Source organism: Monomorium pharaonis, chromosome 1 (genome assembly GCF_013373865.1).
Source record: "Monomorium pharaonis isolate MP-MQ-018 chromosome 1, ASM1337386v2, whole genome shotgun sequence".
Classification (NCBI taxonomy): domain Eukaryota; kingdom Metazoa; phylum Arthropoda; class Insecta; order Hymenoptera; family Formicidae; genus Monomorium; species Monomorium pharaonis.
The window spans coordinates 32634460-32660554 of NC_050467.1; the positions used below are offsets into that span (position 1 = coordinate 32634460).

Below are 26095 nucleotides of genomic sequence, written 5' to 3' on the forward strand. Positions count from 1 at the left end.
CAAAAAATATTTTAATTATTTTGAATGGTATAAACATTTCCTTATTATTAAATTAAAATTTAAAAAACTTATATTAATAATCTTATTAGTATTAGTTATCTCATGGTTTATAATAAATTTTCAATCATTAAAATTTTTAAATGTAAGAAATACATTATATATTTTATATTTTTATTTTAAGAATTAATAAAAATAATGTAATTATATATTATAATCTTAGTAAATTAATCGAGTAGATGGATGCACTGATTATATTCTACATAAAATAATTGTACACGATTAAAATATATTTTGATAAAAAAAATACATATATATATATATATTTCAAAATATATATTTGTGTAGAATATTTCGATCGTGTACAATTATTTTGTGTAGAATATGATAGTGCCTAGGTGGATTGTTTTAATTATATATGTCTCATTGGAAGTCTTTCACAAATTAAATCCCTTTTAATCATACCTGCTTGTGCATTATTTACAGCAACTTGTTCGTGGCCATTATCGTCTACCTCATCATTTAATGGAAAAATCACGTCTATATCATCACCTCTAAATATACAAATATTATGCAAGACACAGCAAGCAAGGATAAAATGAGCAATTAAATCCGTTCGATTCATAGGGAGAACGTGTAATAAGCTTCGAAATCGTCCTTTCAAAAGACCAAAAGCTCTTTCAATCGCAATTCGCGTTGAAGAATGGCAGTAATTGTAATTTTTTTGTCGTTCAGTCAAATGACCGTTGTCGCGATACGGAACCATTAAATTGTCATGAAGCTTATATGCAGCATCACCAATTAAGTGACAATCATCAGGAAAATTATTAGGATTACCCAATGCATCATAGATATCTGAGAGACGAAACACACGTTGGTCGTGTACAAAACTCGCATGTCCAATGTAACAATGAGTAAAACGAAGCTTGTGATCACAAATCCCCTGTAAGATGTAATATATTGTCAAAAGGAAGAATTTTTCTATCTATGACATTTCTATTAACATGGATTAATTTTAATTTCCGTTTAACTTACTTTTTTCTAATTTTTGAAACTATAATAAAATAACAAATAAGTTAAACCGAGATTGAAGTTCATTTATGTTAATAGAAACAAAGTACACATTACTAACCTGCAGCTGAATAGAGCCATGACCTTTTCGATTAACATAGGCTTCTGGGTTCATACGTGGAGATGGAATATTAACGTGGGTACCGTCAATAGCTCCTATAACTTTTGGAAAAGCATTGGTTGCTTCAAAACCTGCCCATACTTCTTGAACAATGTTCGCTGCTGGCCATTTGATGAATATTGGTGCCAAATTTGCAAGTACCTTAGTAACTCGTCGTGTTGTCAACAAAGCTGTTGATCGACTCACATTAAATTTTTCACATATTGATCTAGAATGAAAACCAATTTAGAAATAAGAAATACAATATTCCTTTGAATGAGTTATTAAATATGACTAAGGTTGAGTACGTAGATAGCACAGAGAGTTCAAAAAGAACTCAATTGTATGTCACCAATTATGAATTCTTTTTGAACTCTCTATACTATCTGTGTTATCTGAGTAATAACTAGTTAAAAAATTAAAAGTTAATAAGATTTAAAAATCAATAAATTTTAACTTAATTTGATTTATTTTAACGTTTCAATTTTTAACTTTAACTAGTTATTTTCAAAACATTTAAACTTATTATTATATTAACTTTTTTCCTTTAGTTAAAAATTAATGTAAAAAAGGAATAAAAAAGCATTTTTTACGTTTAATTATAATTATAAAAACCTTACTTTATGTAACTTCTAATTTAATGTAAATAATTCTTTTTATAAAATTAACTTTTCATTTAATTTAATTTAATTTTAACAGTTTTTTAGAATTCTTTTTTGTTCTTGTAACTTTTAACAAAATTAAATTAATTTTATGACTAATTAATAAACAATAATTTAAACTTGACTGCTTAAGTGTAACATAAATGAGTAAAGAAATGCCAAATACGATCGAGACTGAATCTTAGTACTTAACATAATTATTTAAATTTAATGTAAATATAATGCTACAAGTATCTTTAAAAAAAGTATAGAAAACTTATTTTATAAAGTATAGAAAAATATCACATTTAAGATAAGAAACTGAAAATATATTTAAGATATATATATACATATATATATATATATATATATAAAATATTAGGCATCAAGAATCCAGCCTCAATCGTTCTTTATTTTGTGTGATTATAAAGGCCCATACACATTTTTGCATAATGTACAATAGATAACGCATAAAAGGTTTAAACAATCAAAGATCTTTATATCTATATTCTAGGGAAGGAAATAGACAACTTTGATTGATTGAGGCTTGGTCTACAATAGCTGGAGTAAGTATGAAGTAAAAAGACTAGACATAAAAGGGTTAATTCAGTGTAAGAAAGCTGGTGTAAGAGCGTAAGCAAAATAAATTATTTTTATTTCGTTTTACTCCTACTCTTGCTTTTCTTAACGCTCGATCAATCACAGCATAAAAGGAAACAGCGCAGAAGGAAATTACCTTACTTACTTCTTACTCCATGCTTACTCTAGCTTTTGTAGACCAGGCCTAATTCTCTTATGTATTATGCATTATTCGTTATGCAAAAGTTTGTGTCCAGGTCCTAAACCTTAATTTAGTTAAAAAAGGAATATTAACCCAACTCTGAATATATGACTTATGTTTACACATTGGATTTAATAACACCGGTTATGATTGGCCAGCTCTAGTAGTATAGATGTTATTAAATCTAATTAAGGGTGTCGTGTAAATGTAGTCTATGATGCACTAACCTGTAAGAATCTGGTGTAGCCATTCTCCAAATAGTGATAAGAAATTGCTTCTCTAGAGAAATCATTTCTAATCCTGGATAGTATCTTTTTAATTTTGGAGCAATTATTGAGAGTATAAATTCAAAAGTATTTCTTGACATCCTATATTATAAAATTTGAACTAAAAATTAGTATAAACACATAGAAATACCTAACATTTTAGACATGCAATACAAAATTTTGAACATAAATTAAAAGCAAATAATTTAATCTTACCTAAAATGCGACTTAAATTCTACATTTATCCATCTAGGTATGACCTCCTCAACATAATTTTGTAATCGTAGAATTTTTCTTTTACGTTTTTCTAAATTAGAAAGTGCATCAAAATCATCTTCACTTTCTGATGATGAAGATGACGAATTTATAAATTCTTGTAGAACAAGACAGATTATGTTTTTTATTTGTTTATTATAAATATTAACATCACTATCACCCATATTGAGCGCGTTCACTGATTCGATTTCAATCTGTTTGCCTCCAATAATTTTACTAAAGTATCATTCGAGCAGCTTGAAAGCGTAAGCTGCTTATAGTTTCCCCGAACGCTGCTGTCAGCGTTAGCGTCTATTGCGCGATAGCACGCTCTCCGAACGCAGCCATAGTAAGTATAGACCGAGCATTCCGCTGTATAAGCGTTGATGCATACGAAAAGAAAGAGAAAAGATATATGAAGAATCTCTTTCTCTTTTTAATGCCGGAGAAGTGGGAAGCACTTCTCCTCATCTCCTCGCGTCGATCCATCATTTCCCCTGTTAGGCTCTCCCTACTACAATGATGTCAGAGAGAGAAAGAGATTCTTTATATATCTTTTCTCTTTCTTTTCGTATGCATCAACGCTTATACAGCGGAATGCTCGGTCTATACTTACTATGTCTGATACATGGCAATTACAGTAATAATATATGAATTAATTATGAATGATATTTGCTTTATCTAAATAAGAATATTTTTATTTAAATATAGATATACAGAATGTAATTAAACGAATTATTATCGAATGTAATTAAACGAATTATTATTGAATTATTATCGAATTATTATCGTTTTATTTATGTAATTAAACCAAATTGATCTATATTGTATATAATCTTTTTTGCTTAAAATGACTTCTAGAACATTTTAAAAGTTTGTCAGTTTATTGTATATAAATTATTATTGACCAAGGCCATAATAAAACAACCAAGACAATAACAAAATTTAATCTCACATTTATGGCCATTTTAAGTCAGGTTACATTTTATGTAATTAATGAAATGTTTATATAATGTCTCGAAATTGTTTTTATAAAGATTTCAAACAGAAGATTTGTATTATCCAAAAGATAACAAAAAATAATTCAAAAAATTATTTTTTAAACGCTTTTAATAACACTATTTTCCATGAAAAAAGTTTTTAAAGATTCGATAAATTTTTTGTAAGCATCTGTACTTACCAAATTATTTTGTTCTAAATTAAATTAATTTATTTTCTGTTTAAATTAGTTTTTGGTTATTTTATATTTCAGAATACCTATTTTAATCTTGTATTGTAATCTCCCTATTACAATATACATAAAACACAAAATTATTATTTAGTTTTGATGGCTTAATTTATTTCGACATATTATATTATACTTATTATATTATATTATACTTATACATATTATATTATATTTCGACATATTATATATATTAAGTGAAAACGGACAGTAACCCGGGTAGAACTTTAAAAAGGGGCCGGTAAAGGCTCTAGACAGTTTTCCCCATTTTTGATTAGGCCCTTTTAAGGCAAGCCCAGTTAGGCCCTGCATAGAGATGTAACGCTCGTGTAAATCAGAGCCTAATTTGTAAATCTGACCAGGCCCTATTCTGGCATACGAGATCAAGCTCTATCATGGTATGCCTAACTAGGCCCTACTTTGGCATGCCAAATTAAAGAGATGTAACGCTCGTATAAATCAGGGCCTGATTTGTAAATCTGACTAGGCCCTATTCTGGCATACGAGACCGAGCCCTATCATGGCATGCCCAACTATGATCTATTTTGGCATACCAAATTAAGCCCTATCGTGGCATGCCTAAACTAAGTTCTATTTTAACATATCACACTAATTAAGCTTTATCTTGGCTATAACTATTATAATAGTAAATTATAATAACTATTATAATAGCTTATAGACTTCTTCTCACACTTAACATGGTAACTAAAAATTATATTTATTATAGAGTCGAGTAAAACTGGTTGTGATTTAAAGAATGCAATAATTAGTACGCACATTTATGATAAATGTATTTTTTAGCACACATTTCAATATTTTACAAAAAATTATAATTAATAGTATTATATTAAAATTTAAAAAATAATAACTTGAGATTAATAAGAATTTATATGAAAATAAAAGAAATACAAAAAGAAAAAATTTTAAATGACATTAATCATAAGTAATTTAAAAATAACAGTTAATTTTCTAATTTTTTTCTATCTTTTCGATGACCTTCCCAATCTTTGGCTCCGCTGATGACTAATCCGAGGCACTTTCCAAATGTAGCTTCCGTTATCGTATCATTTTTGTCATCATGCATTTTAGTAAAAAAATCTGTAAAAATATTAAAAGCATATATTTTTTACTATATTAATATTATGCATACAGCAATGTGTATGTGTATAATATTAAATTATAAAACCATATTTAAAAATAAATCTTACTATACAAAGTTAAGTACAAGTTGTTATGGTGTTCTTTAAATAGTCGTTTTCCAGTAACATTTTTGATCGCCGTATAAGTCATAAGCAAATCTCGCGTTGCCAATACTTCAAAAATGTTCGTTAAATTTTTAGTATTTGTTGATTTTTCTATATAAATGCTATGCAGCGCATATTCTGTTAACAAAAACAAATAAGTTATTATAAGAGTTTTGTTATAAGAGAACTATTTCTATAGGTGAAAAACTAAACTGCAGATAATGTTTTGTAAGATCAAAAGTTATCTCAAAATGTAGTATAAATTGTCTGTTTAAAGAAAGCGTTTTACGAATTTTTATTTCCCACCATTCTATACATTACTTAAATTTTAATATTAAAAACTTACGAAATCTGCGGCAAACTCAGCGTCCTCTTTTATTTTTTTATCAAATGTTTTAATTTCCTCCATTTCTGTCATAGGAAATTTAAGTTCATATTTTGTTTTTAACATATACATATTGGCCACTTGTGCTCTCCCTTCCGTTTGTCGAGGTGCGGCGTTTATTAATGTTTTAATATCTTTGAGTTCACTTTTTATGAATTCCAAATCAGCTGTCATAGTGTTTATACTGATCTGTAATGACTGGAAAGCTAGAAAAAATATAGATACTATTTATTAGCATAAAATGTTCAATATTTACTATTAATTTAGACGTTATAAAATTTTAATTCAGTTTCTATAAATTTATTCTTTACAGTTTAGATGTTTACCTTTTTCAACAGTAGTGTACGAGCTACCTTCGTTGCTTGGACTATTCTTTTTCTGCGATCTTTCCTGTTCTTTGGTTTTTGATCTTTGAAGGACGTGTTTTTCAGCTACATTACTTTCTACAAAATATAACATCTATTAATATGTATACTTCATAATATTATATAATAACATATATACATATTATTCAATACTTTTTATATTTTTCTCCGGCATTGTTTTTCTTTGATAAACCTTTTCATTTGTATCTGCAAAATTGTTAATTTAAATATTTACAAAGATTAATAAAATGCTTCAAATATATTTTACCAATATAAAATGTTATTAATACGATACCTTCTTCTTCCTCACTCAACGAAGGTACGTATTCTGAATCACTAGAATTTTGCAAATCTTTTATTTCCTTCATTATTTCGTGTGAGACTAGCTCCGGATTTTCTTCGTCTGTAAATATATACGGTTTTTCTTGTAGTTGTCCCAGCTTGACTGAAGCTTCTTCATATGATCCTGCACATATGTAAAATAAATAAGAAAATTGGCTATATTTTTACTATAAAGTAATAAACAACTATTATTTTTATTATATTTACTTACTTGCAACAACTTGGCCAACAACAATTACCGGAAATAGTATCCATTTTTCCTCTGGTTGTTCAAGATTTGTAACCTTCTTGTGCAAATTCTTTATCTTTTGAAAGGTATATGGAGGAGAAGAAAAAGGAGTTTCTATCTTCTCAGTTTTGTTATTATACCTTAGCCACACTTTAGGGATAATATCTATAGTTTCTAATTCATCCGTCTCTTTTATATCGATGAATTTTATCAAAACATAGTTACGAGTTTTCGGTCTTGCCATTCTAAATATAAGTATATTTCTAAAATTTTTTTAAGAGAGATCAATAATCTATAAAAACTTTGTACAACTTATTTATAAATGTAATATTAAATTATATAAAAATCGTTATTTTTTATAGTATTTAGAGCTATTTAAAAATTATCTTTACATTATTGCATAATTCAGCCTGTATTTATCTTTAACAAAAAAATTATTTTGATCTCATAAATAAAAACCACGCTATGTAACAAAAAATCTTCTTTTATGACAAATTTCTATAACAATATTATTGATAATAAACGATCCAGTATTTATTTTTAAGGTTAGAATATTAATTTATAATTTTAGTACATAGACTATTTTTTTCGGTAACGTTAGAATAATTATTTTAACATATCTTGCTCAAAGAAAATTTGATCTCTTATGGATTGTGTAGTTTCAATCCTGTGTATAAAATCCTGTGTATTAATTGGTATAACAGAGGTTATATATTTTAACCAAAAATCTATTTTATGTAGTTTATTACACACGTTTGTAAACTCTAATGCAATGCCGGTCAAAAAGTAATTGCTAATGATTACGATCGTTTATTCACTGCACTTTCTATTTCCGCACACAGCCGCTCTCGAATGCTCTCGAACTATTCGTGTAGCGACACGCACCGTCCCTCAGTATCGAGCGCGGCGATCACCCATACACCAGTTCAGATACGCCGTATGTGTTAGTGAGCGCGCGAAGAAAACAAGGAGAAGAGAAGAAAATTGAAGATCGTGCCAGTGTTGCATCCTTCACCAACGCCGCTCAAGACAGAGTTATGATGAGTGAGAAGACGTGTTCAATATCTGTTTCACTCGCACTCGATACTAATAACGTTTCTCGCTTGAGTGTGAGTGAAATGGATATTGGACACCAGCAAATCGGTATCATGTCTTTTCACTCATTATAATTCTGTCTTTCTTAGGCGCGCGGCGTTAGTAAAAAATGCAATAGATGCTCACGTTAGCGAGCTGCGCAAGCGACGGGAGATCTACTGTCTCTTAAATCGATAAGCGTCAGGCATAGTGTGAAGCAGTAAAGTTTTTCAACATTTTATAAAACTTATATTTGTCATAGTAAAATACTAAAGGTAAGAAAAAAATCATTCGAATAATTTTCTAGATTTTATGAATTCATTATTTAATCTCTATTCAATACATTTACAAGTCTCTACTTCAAAAAAGTAAAAACGGATAACAACAACCCATTAAATCTATCTACCACAATTAACCTGCGTGAAAAATGTATAAAAAAAAAATTAACGAGACTTCGTGTCCGTAAATACAGAATAAGAAGAAAATGGTCAAAAATATTTGAAGATGAAGACAATCGCAGAATAGGTAAAAATTTACATCATCTTACATCTTTATTTTTAGTTAAAAGTAAAACTGAGATATTATTTGTTTTAAGTATAGAGATACTATAGAATTAAGTACATGTAGAATAAAATGTATATTTAATACAATATTAATACGATATTAATAAGAATATTCATGAAAAGCAATATTTCGACAAACTTGCAGAGCGTATGATGGAAGAACAGGCTGTAGACAGTTCGAGTGATACATCCGAAAATTTTGAACAACAGAATAAACGTATGATAAAACATACAGTTGGTACAAGCAGCAATGAACAACATTCTGCAGACTTATCCGATAATATTGATACGAACACTAATAATACATCATGTGGTGAGAATGTAAGTCAAATATTTAAAATAATATAATTTGTTAAGTTTCCTACATAAATATTTTGATATTTTTATTATAATAATTTTAAACTTTATTATTGTTATTAAATACTTGATAAGTGATTTTTTATAATTAACATAATATAAATAACATATAGAATTAAAATAATAAAATCTGATATATATAAGATACAGAATACAAATAGATATTAAACAAATATTAATTTTAAAGATTAATTTTGTATTTGATATATTGTTAAAAATTACAATCAAAATTTTTCTTTCGTAGGATAATAATAAATTCGATGAAAATTGTATAGATTACAATAATGTTGATGTAAATAATATAAATCCTCAAGGTGATTGCGATAATAAAGAAAAATTGGACGAAATTAGTGACCTTCGTACATGGGCTGTTGATTGTAATATACCTGCAGCACACTTAGATAAGCTGTTGCATATTTTAAGACGACGTTTAATTCCACAGTTGCCAAAGTCATCTAAGGTATTTCTTGGTACAAGAACAGCAGATTATAAAATTCAACAATTAGGAGATGGAGAATACATCTATTTTGGAGTAAAGAAAGGAATTGAAAACATAAATGTTGAATTACATAATGAAGAAATTTATTTAATATTAAATGTAGATGGAATGCCATTATTTCATTCTAGTTTAAAACAGTTATGGATAATTTTAGCAAAAATTGACTATTCTCCAGACATTTATAAACCATTTCCTGTTGCTATATATTGTGGTGATCAAAAGCCAAGTACTATCGAATTATTTTTAGAAGAATTTATTAATGAAATAAATACATTACACAGCGGTGTAGAAATTAATGGTAAACGCCTCAAAATTCTTATAAAATGTTTTACATGCGATACACCAGCCAGATCTTTTTTAAAACAATGTAAAGGTCATACTGCTTATTTTGCATGTGAACGATGTGTTGTACGAGGCGAAAGATTTCAAGGTAGAATGATATTCCCTTTTGGTAATTATAATAAAAGAACAGACAAAAGTTTTCGAATGCAAGAACAACCTGAGCATCATACTGGAGTTTCACCACTTTTACAAATTAATCCTCCAATAGACATGATACATCATTTTGTACTCGACTTTATGCATTTGTGCTGTATTGGAATTATGAAAAAATTATTAAAATTTTGGCTTGAAGATTCAGAATTCAAATTGAATTATCGGCAAAAACAAATTTTAATAGACAGATCTATAAAAATGTCACAACAAATACCTTGTGAATATCAGCGCAAAACGAGATCATTAGTAAAATATTTTGCTAAGTTAAAAGCGACTGAGCTCAGATTTATTCTTTTGTATTCTGGACCTGTTCTTTTTAAGAAATTATTAAAGCCAAATCTTTACAAACATTTTTTATTAAACATTTTCACACTGCATGTCGTCTATTATCATGTGATGAATACGCTTTAAGACATTCTGAAAAAGCCAAAATATATCTTAATACATTTGTTAAATTATCCCAAAAATATTATGGAAAAAAATCACAATCAATAAATATGCATAATTTAACACATTTGGTTGATGATGTTACAAACTTAAAATATAATTTAAGCAAACTAACTTGTTTTCCTTTTGAAAATGCTCTGGGTAATATAAAAAAACTTGTTCGTTCAGGAAACCATGTTCTAGCTCAAATATGTCGTAGACTTCATGAACAATATCTTTTAAACAAAGAAATACTTATGATTCCATCTGAAATACAAATAGTTTAAGAAAAACTGTTAGATAATACTTTTAGTATTAGCTCATTAAAATATAAAGAATTTACAATAAAAAATGCTTATCCTGATAATGTATTACTTTTGAAAGATGGAACATGCGTTATGGTAAAACTTTTGTTAAGACCGATTAATTCGTTAAACATTATGATAACAGGTAAAGAATTGAAGAAAGAACAACCTATGTATAGGTACCCATTTACATCAGAGCGTATAAATGTATGGAAAATTAAAGATACCGATATCACTAAAGAAATTAATGTATCATTAAAAGATGTAAAATGTAAATTAGTAATGTTACATACAAGAGATAAGCCAGATGAAATTAAAACCATTTATGTTATGCCCTTACTTCACACATGATAAAAATATATCAGAATTTATAATGTATTCATTTATAATTTTATTTTTTAAGAATTATGACGTACATTACATATATATATACTTACCTGCAAGCTTATGATGATTCGTTACACACAAAATACTAAATATTATTATATTTTGCAATAATATAAAAAGAAATACTGTAACTATACGATATCTTTATAATGTTATTCTAAAAATAAGAATTGAAACAAATTAAAGCTGTTATAACTATGTAAAATTTACTGTAAATAAATGTATTGAAAAAACATAAAAAAAATTTTAATGTTGTAAAATGTTTCTGCGCTACTAAAAGATATCACATTTATAATATGTAATATTACATTATTATAAAATAAAGTATATGAAATATACAATAGCCTTAATAAGCAAAAAACGTTAAACCAGTATTTAAAAATATTAATTTTATGTAAATTGTAACATTTTGATGTTTTCTAATATTTTATATACACTACTATAAAATTTAATATTTCATATAATACATTATGTTATAATGTATATAAATGTTACAAAAATTTACATAAGATTATTATTTTAAAATGTCTGTTTTATGTTTCTTGCTCGTTAGAACTACATATGTTTGTACTATTTGAAAACTTTTAAAGTTTACGAATTTGCCTTTTAAATTTTCTTTACTTGATCAGGTGCTTGATTAATGTAGGCCAAATTATGGCAGGCCTTAGTAGGAGCATTAATATGGATACTTATTCAGGGCCTGTTTAGGAAATTCTAGTCAGAATTTACCTTTCTGGGTTCTGTCCAGGCCCAATTATGGCAGGCCTTGGTAGGGGCATCCACGTGAGTGCCTACTCAAGGCTTGTTTAGGAAATTCTAGTCAGAATTTACCTTTCTAGGTTCTGTCTAGGCTCAATTATGGCAAGCCTTGGTAGGGGCATCCACATGAGTGCCTACTCAAGGCTTGTTTAGGAAATTCTAGTCAGAATTTACCTTTCTGGGTTCTGTCTAGGCTCAATTATGGCAAGCCTTGGTAGGGGCATCCACATGAGTGCCTACTCAAGGCTTGTTTAGGAAATTCTAGTCAGAATTTATCTTTCTGGATTCTGTCCAGGCCCAATTATGGCAGTCCTATTTTATGACATACCTATTTAGGCCCAATGTTGGCAGGCCTATTTTAGGGCATGCCTATTTAGGCCCAATATTGGCAGATCTATTTTAGGGCATGCTTATCTAGGCACTTTACAGACTTGGGACATGCCTCAACAAAGTTCTACCCGGGAACAGATGATATAACTATTATAGAAAGACAGTTCCATTAATTATGAAGTCAACAAGAATATAATTCCAAAGTTTTTAAACGAAATTCGAAGTCCTTCTGACACTGGTGGATTCTAGGGGGAGAGGTTTGGGGTTAACCTCCTTATTTTATTCCAGTTTATTTTTCTTATTCTGACGCTACAAAAAGAAAATATATTTTTTGTTCATGTCATTTCTTTAGATAATTGAAAAGAGAAAAGAATCTATCGTCTTAACTCTTTCCCGACCATCATGGATATTTCGTGTCCAATCTTTTTTTTTGTTTATTAAAATAATTCAAGATATTTGATTGATATATAGATAGTTATTTGCATCTCTATTTTTATTAATGTTAATGTTCATTGATTATACACACATAATATTCGTATGTTTATACCTGTTGCACCGAATTATTCTCTGAATGATTTCTTTTCTTTAGAGTACGAGTGACATTTATAATTGTTGCCAATGGTAAATGTCCATCTATCTTTGAAAGATCTTTTATGTTTTGTACAATAAAACATGGTGGATCAACTGTAGAAAAATATATTGTGAAGTTGTTATAAAAATATAATATCATTTTATGTATAGAAATAAAAACAAATTTAAATTTATATTTTATCGATAATAAAAAACAGTTTAAGTGTTACGCATTTGGTAATTCCCTTCTATATAAATAATAGAAGAAAATATGAATAAACAATAATGTTATTGTTATTGTTGTTGTTGTTGTTGTTAAAAACTTTAGGGAATTAAAAAAAATAAACTATTATTTTTACATTATCACAGAAATTATAAAAAATCGACATATAAGATGACTTTCAGTAGTGGGTAAGATGACAAAAAAAGTCAAATTAGGTTAAAAATGTACTTTTTATAAATAAAAAAATTTATAATATTACACTATATTACTTTTGTATTGTAACGTAGTTTTAAAGCCTTTAATGAGTTTAACAATGGCTCATCATTGGTTATTAGCTTTGAGAAATTAACAATTCGTCATCTTACCCATTTTATTGTTATTGTTATTGTTGTGATTGTTATTAAGTTGTTGTTGTTGTTTGTTATTTATTTCTCGGTTTTTAAATTCTTACTGTAGATACTAAAAGCTTTAGGGAATTAAAAAAAAAAGATTATTATTTTTACATTATCACAGAAATTATGAAAAATCGATATGTAAAATTACTTTCAGAAGTAGGTAAAATGACAAAAAAGTCAAATTAAGTTAAAAATGTATTTCTTATAAATAAAACAATTTATTATATTAAACTATATTATTTTTGTATTGCAACGCAATTTTAAAGCCTTTAATGAGTAAACATCGGCTCATTATTGGTTATTAGCTTTGAGAAATTAACAATTTGTCATCTTACCCACACTTTGTCATCTTACTCCTTTTCCCCCTAATTTTATAATAAATATTTATTTTATTATAAAGTAATGACTAATTTTATTATCATGCTTACATAAACTATTTTTATCATAAAAATAAATTTTGAAATAAAGTAAATTTTATTATTAGTAAATGTAAATGTAAATGTAATTATTAGTAAATGTAAATTACCTGTAGTTTGTATTGCACCAATTATTTTAAGTTTGTCACCTTTTCTTAAATCAAGGTCACGATAATTCTCTTCATTAAAATTTATTATGTGAATTTCTAATTTAAATTCGCCATCAGTTAACGATCCGCAACCGATTATTTTGTTTAATTTATTGTTGTAAACTTTTGCGAAGTTCGTCTTCATATAACCCTCTAAGACTATGAGTAGATATTTAAAGTGTAAATAAACATAACATTATACATAAAAAATTGTTAAATTTATTTACATACAGTTAAAAAGAGACGGTTTTTTTAAATAAAACACCAAAGTTATTATAACAAAAAAATGATTTTTAAGGATTGTAAAATAATAATGACAAAAATGATATTTGAATCATGTTAAATATATATTCTTTTTGTTAATACTATTTGATTAGTTAATAATATTAATAAAAAGATTTATCTTTATGTTATACGTCTTATAGGTCTAAACTTATTATAGTATAAATGCATTATTATAGCATAAATAAATTATTATGTAATAAATTGATAATCCTGCAAAACTTACTAACACGTGTTGACGTGTTTAAGAAATCGGAAAACTGAATATGTTCTGGTTCTATATTGGATGAACTTAATAATTTATATTTTCCTAAATTTGACACGATCGTATTGGAACGAATTTGTAGTTCGTAAGGAACATTACCGTTATTAAATTGATTAGTGATTGCATTGGGTATCATAGGAAAAATCGAGGCTTGCGTTCATTTCTTTGCAATTAATTTATAAAGAATTGTGTATTTCCAGCTATTTGACTCCCTAGCACTCTTAATTTATCAGAATAAGTCCTAACTATGAAATAATACAATATATTTTACCGATCATTGTTGTTGCAATTCGACGAGTAGACATTTTTTGTTTAGTTCCTCTTTGTCCTTTCCAGTTGAAGAAACTTGCCAAATTGTCATCGAGAACCGCGCGGAGTATCGAAGTTACTTGTTTTTTATCGGAGTCACCCGAAATATGCAAATGTAGAGCATTGACCTAAAAAATTGTATAAAATTATAGCTGATTCTTAATAAAACTATTATATTGTCCTGTAATTTCTATCAGATAAACTACTGCTTTATATTGCAAAATTACATTAAGGTTATATTGTGAATCGATAGTATTGCACCTTGGTTACTATTGGATGATGTACACGTACTGTTTTTTTACTTTTACTATCTATACAGATATTCATTATTCATTCATTATTTATTCAAACGTCTTAAATAATTTCCAACACATTTCTCTGATAATTCTACAAAAATAGGATCAATTTTGATCGATTTTTTAAAATTTTCAAAAAATAATTTTAGAGATATTTTTTATATTACTGATAAATACCAATAGAATAATAATAGCAAATAATAAAAGGCCAAAAACAAGACAATGATACGGATAATAAAATTAGTAGGTCAAAAATTCCATTTTATACAATTACAATAAACATTTCTTTGGGGTTCCGTACGGGGTTCGCGAGTAGAGAGAAATCAATGAAAATAAAAGAGTATAGGAAAGAAAAAACATCGTTCGGATGCATCTGGACTTAAATATGAATTGTATCGTATTGCTAAGAAATATGATCTATAAAAAAATGCAGTAAAATATATTTAAACTTTAGTAGCACAATTTAGCGCACAATTAGTGTACATAAATGAATCGAAAAGCAAAGATTTCTTCTTAAAAAAAAATTGTTTGATTTTATTTTGTTAAGATTTTGTTCAGTATATATTTTAGAAGTGATTATTTTTAAACGGTACAAAAACTATTGAACAATGATAATTTTATATTGTTTACTACAGCGAGGTGGAATATAATTAAACCCAATTGATCACATTGGGTCATTTTTAACCTGTTTCATTTTTAACGATGCGTGTGTGCGCGCAATTCTTATGTAAAAAAAATTTTTTATTAATTGTTGTTATAAATTATGTTATAAATTTAAAAAATGTATTATAGATAAGTAAAAATAGAGATCTCAATAAGCATTCATAAATTTTTTCAATTTTTTTAGCACTTTAGGACTTTGAAAATCGTGGACAAGTGTTGAATGTGTGATTTTTAAAGGTGCCTTACAATAATAATTAACACTAAAGATGCCTAAAAATAGTGCGACCAATTGGGATTAAATATATTTTTCCGTAAGAAAATGCAGCATTAGATAAAAAAAATATCTTACAACTTCTGACTGAAAAGTAGTGTCTTGTTTCAGCTTCTTTTCCATTGCGTGTAAATCGTCTAGATTTTTTAGTGGAAACTCATCCAAGATAGAAGACTTGTTAATTTCCAGTCTCTTCGGTGTTTCTGGTACAGTTTCCATAAAACTTTCCAGATTTTTATCTATTTTTCTCAACATTAATTTGCATGAAGCCACTTCAGCTAAAAGCAGATTGATTTGATAAATGTTATTAAATTAATGTTATAATTAATGTTATAAGCGAGAATAAAAATAAAAAAGCTTATCGCATACGACATATTTAAACATACTATTGAGATAGCAAATCGCATTGGCTACAAAATTTAAAGATGCTTCTCCATCTTCAGTGTATGTGCATTTGTGTTTTATGTTTAAAGGTATTAGACATCTCTTCTTTTGAACAGTTTCTTTATTTGTATCCATTCTTGATTTTGTTTTTTTAGACTTTAATGTAAACTGTTCCGTTATGCTCTCATCTGGAAACTTCTCATTTGCGGACTTATTTTCTTTAGACGATTCTTGCGATACATCGTTATTCAAAGATATCAATGTTTGGCGTTTGTGACCTTGGTTATCAGTTGCAGCATTCTTTGAGTCAGGAAATGAAAATTTTGGAATGGGCGGTAACAGTTGTTTTTTTCAAATATGTTTTTTGTGAGTGTTTTCTTTGTTAGACGCAACGAATCTGTCGGTTGTTTTTTTTAATCGTTTGCCTTTACCTTTCTCTTTTTAATCTGAATGTAAGGACGCATTTGGATTTTTCGCTAATTTTATAAGGATTCTCATGCCCCGATCATAGTTTTCTGCAACATATAGTATGTTATACAGTAGAAAGAGTGTGTAAACAAATTGTATTTTATATATTAAAAACATTATCTTATTGTAAAGCTTACTGTTACGTCCGATATTTCGGTGTGGGTGGACGGTAAGGGATGAAATAGAGGATGTTGATTTCACCCTGCAAGAGGAAATAAGAGAGAGAAGAGACAAAAAATTTTGTGTGTTACCTTATGTACATTTTATTTATTCTGGAGCCTATTTTACTGTGCACGGCTTCCAGACTTGCCTTTCTGGTGAAGGCTTATGGGCTACAGTATATCCGGGGGGGGGGGGGGAACAATAAATGCACGGTCCCGCGGAGGGGTTCGTTTTGCGATATCTGACACCTCGATCTAGTGGCGAGTGCTTGGGGAGGTTTTACTTGGTATCGGACGGGTACCGGTCGTGTCCGGATCCTTGTCGGAGCGATATCGGAACCTTGCGGTTTCGCGGGTTGTCTTTGGGAGGTTTTTATTATTTTTTTCGGAGGGGGTAGCGCGAATGGGCCCGGTGAAGGAGGGTCCCAGTAGGTTGTGTTGACAGCGTCCGGAAATGGAGTTCGGTCGAAGACCGATGGGTCGAACTCTCCGAAAAAGTAGTATTCCTTTTTTAAGCGTTTTAGGTACGCCCTCCATCCGCCTTTATTTTTGCCCATGATCTTTCTAAAAATGTGGTAGCCATGTTAATTTCCTTGATAGATTGCGATAGAAATTTTTATCTTAATGGTGAGTGTAAGGTTATTTTTATAAATGATTTTTAGCTGTAAGAAGTTCGATATAAGGTGATGAAAAAAAAAGGGGGGGGGTAAGGAATTACAACAGTAACGCGCCTTAGACAGGCCAAGCGCGATACTGAATGGTGAAGGAACGGAAGAAATTTGTCGATAGTAACGTGCCTCAGACAGGCCAAGCACGTTACTGAATGGAGAAAGAACGGAAAAATTTGTGATGGTAACGTGCCTTAGTCAGGCCAAGCACGTTACTGAATGGAGAAGGAATGGAAAAATTTGTGATGGTAACGTGCCTCAGACAGGCCAAGCACGGCACCGTGAATGAAAAGATGGGAGAGTGATATGGGGAAGAAAATAAGAATTTACAGAGATTTTTGCCGAAGTCGAGTATAATTTCCGATCCTTCTTACAGTTTATACAGTATTGTATATAATTTCGCTGTAGAACCCTTCTGTGTGATCTGTTTGGTCAGAGTAACTTCTGCCAGACTATCGGATTAACAAGGGGACCTTACGGGTCATGGAACACCGATTTTTTTTATACTTATAGGATTTGAAGATCAGTACCCGGACTTCAATTTCCTAAAGCAGTACGACGCGCTTCTCAAAAATACTCGAGAAAATTGATTTTGAAAATTTCCGATATCTGTAAGTACAGAAAATTTTAACCTATTGTCAGAGCCGCTCGTAGCCGAGCGCACAGAGCTCTAGTTTCGTAAGCGCGGAGTCGCTGGTTCGATTCTCGCTTTGGCCTCAATTTTTTTTTCATAAGTTAATAAAGTTTTTTTTTTTAATCCTATATCTTAACATTTATCAAATTGAAATGCTAATTAATTATTAAATATTTATTTGTTATTTTTTAAATAAAAATTAACATTTTTTTATTTTTAATTACTACTTGATTGAAAATGCGAATATTTATAATAAATTAAAATTTGGTACAAAAAATGGAAAACATTAAAGAAAATGAAATACTTTTTAAGAGATTACGAGTAAATACAAAAATAATATAAAAAACAAAAATAATATTTATAAAAATGGTTGTTTAATTTTTATGAATTATTAATTCATGTATGTTATAAAATATATTAATAATAAATACATTTGACATTACTCGTCAGTATTACATGAGCCAATTTAATTTTTATTTAAAAAATAACGAATAAATATTTAATAATTAATTAGCATTTCAATTTGATAAATGTTAAGATATAGGATTAAAAAAAAACTTTATTAACTTATGAAAAAAAAATTGAGGCCAGAGCGAGAATCGAACCAGCGACTCCGCGCTTACGAAACTAGAGCTCTGTGCGCTCGGCTACGAGCGGCTCTGACAATAGGTTAAAATTTTCTGTACTTACAGATATCGGAAATTTTCAAAATCGATTTTCTCGAGTATTTTTGAGAAGCGCGTCGTACTGCTTTAGGAAATTGAAGTCCGGGTACTGATCTTCAAATCCTATAAGTATAAAAAAAATCGGTGTTCCATGACCCGTAAGGTCCCCTTGTAAGACTAGTCGAATTTCACCAAATTTCGCTCGCTTATATATCATTAGCTTGGTGATGGTGCGGCGAGAGGATAACAAAATTCGGGGAAATTAGGGTGGTAAATCGTGGAGTAATTTGTTGATTATTTCCGAAATTGTTACTATTATTTAAAGAAATCATCTGTAATACATTATTTTAACTTGCTATCAATATTCTTTTGTCGCCTTGTTCCTATCTTTGTTACTTTAGGAATTATTAATCCGCCCTTTTTTCACTATAGAGATTTATAAGACTTTCCGTAGCGCATGCTGGTTCCGCGTGATTAATAGTATGAATGAAGTTGTACTTAAATCGCGAGATTTCATTTATAAATATTAAGATTAGGAAAAAGGCAACTGTATTTTAAAGCATATCTCCCTTTTTCTTTTCTTTTTGACCATCATTAAGTAAAGAGAAGGTTTAACTAATTTAATCTATTGTTTAGTTGATACTTTATAGCTGTTTAGATTTTTACATGTGTTTTCTCCAGAATTGTATTTTGATAGCAATTGTGTGTATAAATTCGACTCCAGGATTTATCCCTTTTTCCGATGTCCTCTTAATCCGCGTGATTACAATCAAATTATAATATTAATAATGCTAGATTAGTTTTGAACATGTGAGCGCGTCACGCTTGCGCCGCGTGGACGGTGTGCGGACCGCGACAAGCGCGTGATTGAGCGCGCGCGCTTGATCAGCTGATCACTGGATGAATTTAATGTCTCTAATTTTATATAAAAAGTCCAATATTGTCTTGGGTTAGGTCTATCAATAATCGAGATATAAATTTTCCAAATTGTACGAATGAGAGCGCGCTGTGTGAAGAGCCGAGACGCTCGAGCTGTAGCGCGGCCCACTGTGTCGAGCATTGGCTGCCGGCGGCGGGGGGAAGAAGGAGAAGTGGTGCCGCTGCCTGTGCTTCGCCGCCCTCGCGTCTCACCGCACCGCGCCGACACTCGTGGCGATGGCAGCTATGCACATTCGCGATTACTTGACAAATTAAGAGTTAGCAAAGATATGACAAATTAAAACCGTAATAAACTGCTGTGATTAAGAAAGTCAAAATAGCGAAAGCGATAGATACTTATGGAATCTACAAATAATCTAATTTCTATCGTAATTGTGAATAAGTAAATTAATAAAAGTTTTTCGTACATTCACGAAAGATTCTTTCTTTTCCTTAAATATCTTATTTACAGTATCATACAATTCTAACTTTGTTTCTTATCAAATTGTGTCATACTGTTAAATCCTTGATGAAAACATTAATAAAAAATTACCATAAATTCACGATTGATTCTTAAAGTAATAATTTTCTTTTATAAGTGTATTATAATATTTGCCGCATCAAATTCTCTCATTGTTTCTTATTGTTTTTTTTTTCCATGGAATGTTAAATTAACGAAGGTTTATCACGATTAATATCTACGATTAATTCTTCATATATTCTCATTTCGTAAATATTTAATTAGAAAATTATAAAATGCGCGCTATATCCATATAATATGTTACACTCATTGTTCATAACACGATAGAAAAATATCTCTTGATGTAACGATTTTACAATAGATTATGCCTTCTACGATAATTATGCATAAAGATGTTCAATATCAAATATTATTAATAAAACAAAGAGTTTTTCTTTCATAACGATAGAGAACTCGGAATTTCTATTATCTTTAATTACATTATTAATTACGACAGATTTTCACTGATTGATTTAGAATAGATACCAACAAAAATACAAGAATCTAATTGATTTTTTTTTCGTAATCCATTACTTGTCTGAATAAAAAAAAAAAGAATTTCAAGAAGTGATATCATTGTTTATCGTTCTCTCGTTTCCTGTTAAGAAAGTATATTTTCTCGTTGGAATATGACAAAATATCTACGGAGACATCGTGTTTAATAGTTCTGTTGGAATATTTTGTAAACTTAAGTTCTCTATTGTATAATTACAAAAGAAAACGCTTTGTTGTTAACCATACTGGTGACATTAACATCTCCAAGTATAATTAAGATCGTATCGTATAATTTATCATGAAATCGTTAGATCAGGCATGAATACTTTTCTATTGTGTTACGAAGAGTGTTATATTACGGATAAATATTTTGTGCATTTTGTAATTTTCTAATAAGATACTTACAAAAAGAGAGTGTATACAGTAGGGATGGGCGATGTTTATCGATTAATCGAAATAACCGATAGTTTTTTCTCAATTAATCGATGTTTTCAGCCGATTTATTTTTGCTCGATTTAATCGATGTTCGATTATTTTGTCTCAACATCGATAACCGATTTTTTAAATTTATTATTAGAGATGCATCCAGGACCTGGGGCTCGATTCTTGAATTCATTTGCAAGAGAAACGTATTCGCAAATTCTGTTCTTACAGAAAAGTTGAAAATTTATTGGCTATCGTATGGCTTTTAACCAATAAACTTGCAACTTTTCTGTTAGAGCGGGTATTTGCGCATATGTTTTCTTGCAAATGAATTCAAGAATCGAGCCCCTGGTCTATAATAAGGCCGGATCTACAATAGGTGTAATAAGTCTTAAGCCCTAAGGAATTAACCAATTATATTCGTTTATTCTTCTCATATTTGGTTATAATTGGTCAATTTCTTATGGCATAAGGCTTACTACACCTATTATAGATCCGGCTTTAGGGCCTAAACACAATGCCAGGCAACAAGCAATAAGAACAGAAATAATGAAAGAGAGAAAAGAAAGAGAGAAATGATCTTCTCTCTTTCTCTCTTTCTTTATTTCCTATTTTTATTGCCTGTTGCCTGGCATTGTGTGATGGCCTTAAAATGATGCCTTTTCACGCTGACGCTTGACGCTCATTTTCAGCGTCAAAAGACATCACGTGACTAAAAATAAAGACACCCATTCGTCAATTATATGGTCTGTTCTTTCTAGCTGCACTGTTGCACTGGTGCAATAAGTTAGAATGAGAAAAAATATACTTGTCTTACTTTAACTTATTGCACCAGTGCAACAGTGCAGCTAGAAAGAACAGACCAATAGTCACGTGATGTCTTTTGACGCTAAAAATGAGCGTCAAGCGTCAGCGTGAAAAGGCACCTTAACTCTGACCGTCGCGCGTCGGTTCGTCTAACCGTGTGGTTGGTGAAATTGGCCCGTGTTTATAAGTTAACATGCGTAATTTATGAAACTTAGTTACGTTACACCTATAAACCATTTTAAAAGATACACATAATATATTATGCTTGAAAATTTACAAAATCTGGCAATTATTTTTAATTACTTATTTTTCCAGATAATAATAAAGAGATATATTTACACATGCAGGATATGGTAGATTTTAAAGAAATTAATAAGTTCAGAAATACAAAAATGGAAATTGAATTAATAAATAAGAATTATGACATTAATTGTAATGATCATAATTCTGATGACATTGAGTATGTATATTGCAAAACAAAATTTTATCATAAACTTTTATTTCTCTGAGAACTAGTTGTTTGGTTTTAAGCAAGATTTAAACATATGTCTATCTTTATCTTTTTCTTTAATAAATAACTAAGATATGACAGACATATTTAAGTCTTACTTTAAATTAAAATGAAGTTTATTTTGTGTAACCAGGCTTAAGTTTTATTCATGAAAATTATTTATCAATATTGTTTCCAGTGATCCATGTGAAATAGAAGAACTGTCTTTAGAGTCTTGTTCAGAATATATGGTCTCAAATGCTACTGTAGACATTTCAAATTGTAAACAAATTAAGGATATATTATCACATCACTCAAAAGATGCAGAAAACAACATGCTTCACACTGTGGATATTCAATCTAAGAAAACAACTAATAATCAATCAAAAATACTTAATAAAGAAGAAACGAAACGGTATGTCTTCAATTATTTTTTATATAAAAATTGTTTTTTTTTATTTTTTTGTTAATTTACAGATTAAAACAAGTAAGTCTTGTTTGGAAATATTTTGAAAAAGATTTAAAGAATTTAACTGCTCGTTGTATCTTGTGCAATAAAAGTATTAAACATTGTGGGAATACCTCAAACATGAAGCAACATTTAACTAGAAAACATGAAATATTATGGTCTGCTAATCATAGAAAAAATGACACTAATAGTGTTCAATCAGATACTAATATACTTGACAAAACTAAAGAAAAGAAAATCTATAATAAGGTAATAAATTAAAATGGCAATTAAAGAATAAATAATCAATTTCATCATAATTAAAACATTTTGTAGACAAAAGAAACAAAAATTAAAGATGCATTTGACCGAGAAATGTCTTTCATGGGTATGTCTTAAATTATTACTTAAAATATATTTACACATTTTATTGTAAATTTCAGAATTAAAAATTCTGTTTTATTGTTCTAGATAGTGGTTGTAAATCTGATAGAATCACAAATACTATTTTATACATGCTTGCAGTTGATAAAATGCCACTATCAACAGTCGAAAATAAAGGTTTTAAAAAATTAATGAAAACAATTGTGCCTCTGTATAAAGTTCCAAGCAGGAGGACAGTAACTAGACTGCTTGAAGATCGATATAAGACATTAAAAAATAATTTTATAGCTAAAATCGACGGAGCTATTTGTTACAGTCTTACTTGTGATAATTGGACTGACATTACTAATCAAAGTTACCTTGGTGTGACTATTCACTATCTAACAGATGAATTAAAAATGAAGAGTGGCTGTATTGGTGTTTTCCCTTTATACAAAAATCATACTGCTGAATATCTCGCAAAATCTTTAAATACAATTATCAAAGAATTTAAATTAAATTGTTCAAAAATTACAGCGATTATCACAGACAGTGCAGCAAACATAAAACTGGCGATAGAAAAAACAGTGGGAAAGTATAAACATTTAGCTTGTTTTGCGCATATTTTGTCGCATCTTGTACCGGACGCATTAACCAGCATGTCTGATGCTCAAGAAATTATTCATAAAGTAAAAAAGATTGTCACCACTGTAAGGAAAAGCATTGTTGCATCAGATGAACTAAAAAACTTACAGCTTCGTGATGGAAAAACAGAAGGAACTGTATTAAGATTCATACGAGACGTTCCAACGCGTTGGAATTCTACACTATATATGTTAGACAGATTTCTTGAGTTAGAAAAGTACGTTTACCCTGTGATACTAAAATGTGAGAAACCTTTGGATATGTTAAGACATGACGAAATCAAAACATTAAAAGAAATGATATCTATTATGAGACCAATCGAACGTGCTATCACAGAAATTAGTGGAGAAGCATATCCAACGTGTAGTATTATTATCCCTCTAGTGCGTTGTATGAATGTTACAATTTATTTTAACAAACCTGATACACAAATTGGAATTACATTTAAAGAAAAATTACAATCGGCAATCAACAATCGATGTAAAAATTTTGAAAATAATAAAATAATGAGCATTGCAACCATACTGGATCCTCGTTTTAAAAAATTACACTTTGAAAAATCTTTAGCCGCTGCAACTGCAGTACAGCATATTGAATCGGATTTAAAAAAATATAGAACATTGAAGGATCCACAAATAGATAGAGAGTTAAATACTGAAATGACTGTTAGGCAATACAGTAATTTATGGGATTTTCACGACAATTTAGTAGCCAAAAATAATAACTGTACAGAAGAATTAAATGAAGTGAAACAATATTTAAAGCAACCCATTATTGATCGAAAAGAAGATCCATTTGAATATTGGAAATCCATGAATCATATTTTTCCATCTTTATATCATGAAGCAGTGAGATACATTAGTACATTGGGTACTTCAGTTCCATCAGAAAGAATCTTCTCTCAAGCTGGTGATATAAAAAATGATGACCGAAGTAGATTAACCGGCGAACATTTAAATATGTTATTATTTCTCAGTTCGCTTACTGACGAAGATTGGGCGTTGGAATAAAAGTATAATAAAATTTTCCACTGGAGGGGAAAACTAATTCCATTAATTGAGTAAAAATTTGTTATTCATAAGATTTAAGAATAAGTTTTTAACTCATTTGCAATTAATATTAAGAATATAAGTTTTTAACTTGTGTGCAATTTATGCTAAACGTATTATATGTGTTATATTGTTTTAAGATTAAAATAATACATAAGTTTGTTTAAACACTGAGCAAAATATAGATTAGCTCGTAAATATTAATACCGTTATTATTTCTTAGGTCGCTTATTATCAAAGACTGAATATTAAAATAAACATAATCTTAATTTTTTTATCTCAGTAATATATTTTGTCGATGACATAGTTCTATTAAATAATTTTAAATATATTATTTCTAATGTATTTGTTGTTTCATTAATTAAATACTGTATAAAATACATGTCTTGTTAAAACATTGCATCTGTTCTTTAATTCTTAAATTTTTATTAATTCCATATTTATTTCAAATAATCTAAAAACATCGTAAGATTACATTAAATATTTTATTAAATATTGGATATCATTTGTAAAATATTAAATGTAAGTGTGAATCTCTCATAAGACTAATTAATACACATTTGTCACACAATACATTTTTCAAGCTTGTTAACTGACTATGAAAAGAAAATGATAAAAATAGACAATTATAAGGTTTTGATTAATAAAATTACAAAATATAATAAATTTGCTAACCTTTGTTTATTTTTGCTACATTATTTATGTTATTTTTGTTATTTTATTTTTTTAATACATAATCATTATTAATGTTAACTAATTTATGTGTTTTTCTTAAAAATTTTAACGATTAATCGATAAATCGATTTTTTTTTTCGTATATAATCGATGTCGTTTCAATGTTTTTTTCTTTAATCGATGTTTTAAACATCGATGTATTTTTTAACATCGCCCATCCCTAGTATACAGAATCAATCGTGACAGACGATTCGTTAATTTACCATTGTATGAAAAAAAAGATAAGAGACAAATGAATTTGATGCGGCAAATACTATAATATACTAACAAGAGGAAACTATCAATCG

At 29.0% G+C, this 26095-nt stretch overlaps 3 protein-coding genes and 1 pseudogene across 3 annotated transcripts; 1 reads left to right on the plus strand and 3 right to left on the minus strand.

The window, feature by feature from the left end:
- Positions 1-167: 167 nt before the first annotated feature.
- LOC118647423 lies at positions 168-3859 on the minus strand (annotated as a pseudogene).
- Positions 3860-5868: 2009 nt separating this feature from the next.
- LOC118648822 lies at positions 5869-6431 on the minus strand. Its single transcript, XM_036295250.1, has 2 exons — positions 6292-6431; positions 5869-6171 (listed from the first exon to the last, which is right to left on the minus strand). The coding sequence occupies exons 1-2, from the start codon at positions 6422-6424 to the stop codon at positions 5915-5917; spliced, it is 390 nt and encodes a 129-aa protein (XP_036151143.1). The 5' UTR covers positions 6425-6431; the 3' UTR covers positions 5869-5914.
- Positions 6432-14296: 7865 nt separating this feature from the next.
- LOC118647094 lies at positions 14297-16454 on the minus strand. The gene is made up of 3 exons (XM_036291323.1): positions 16322-16454; positions 16014-16213; positions 14297-14833 (listed from the first exon to the last, which is right to left on the minus strand). The coding sequence occupies exons 1-3, from the start codon at positions 16452-16454 to the stop codon at positions 14642-14644; spliced, it is 525 nt and encodes a 174-aa protein (XP_036147216.1). The 3' UTR covers positions 14297-14641.
- Positions 16455-22094: 5640 nt separating this feature from the next.
- Positions 22095-25739, plus strand: LOC118647374 (zinc finger BED domain-containing protein 4-like). The gene is made up of 3 exons (XM_036292177.1): positions 22095-22983; positions 23046-23404; positions 23488-25739. Exons 2-3 carry the CDS (start codon positions 23392-23394, stop codon positions 25032-25034), a joined length of 1560 nt encoding a protein of 519 aa, XP_036148070.1. The 5' UTR covers positions 22095-22983; positions 23046-23391; the 3' UTR covers positions 25035-25739.
- Positions 25740-26095: the final 356 nt, after the last annotated feature.

Coding starts and splice junctions, on each gene's coding strand:
- LOC118647094 (XM_036291323.1), bottom strand. CDS start 16,454: ATGGATACAAATAAAGAAACTGTTCAAAAGAAGAGATGTCTAATACCT. Junction 16,214..16,321: donor TGCGATTTGCTATCTCAATA/GTATGTTTAAAT, acceptor ATCTGCTTTTAG/CTGAAGTGGCTTCATGCAAA. Junction 14,834..16,013: donor CTACTTTTCAGTCAGAAGTT/GTAAGATATTTT, acceptor ACAATTTTTTAG/GTCAATGCTCTACATTTGCA.
- LOC118648822 (XM_036295250.1), bottom strand. CDS start 6,424: ATGTTATATTTTGTAGAAAGTAATGTAGCTGAAAAACACGTCCTTCAA. Junction 6,172..6,291: donor GTACACTACTGTTGAAAAAG/GTAAACATCTAA, acceptor TATTTTTTCTAG/CTTTCCAGTCATTACAGATC.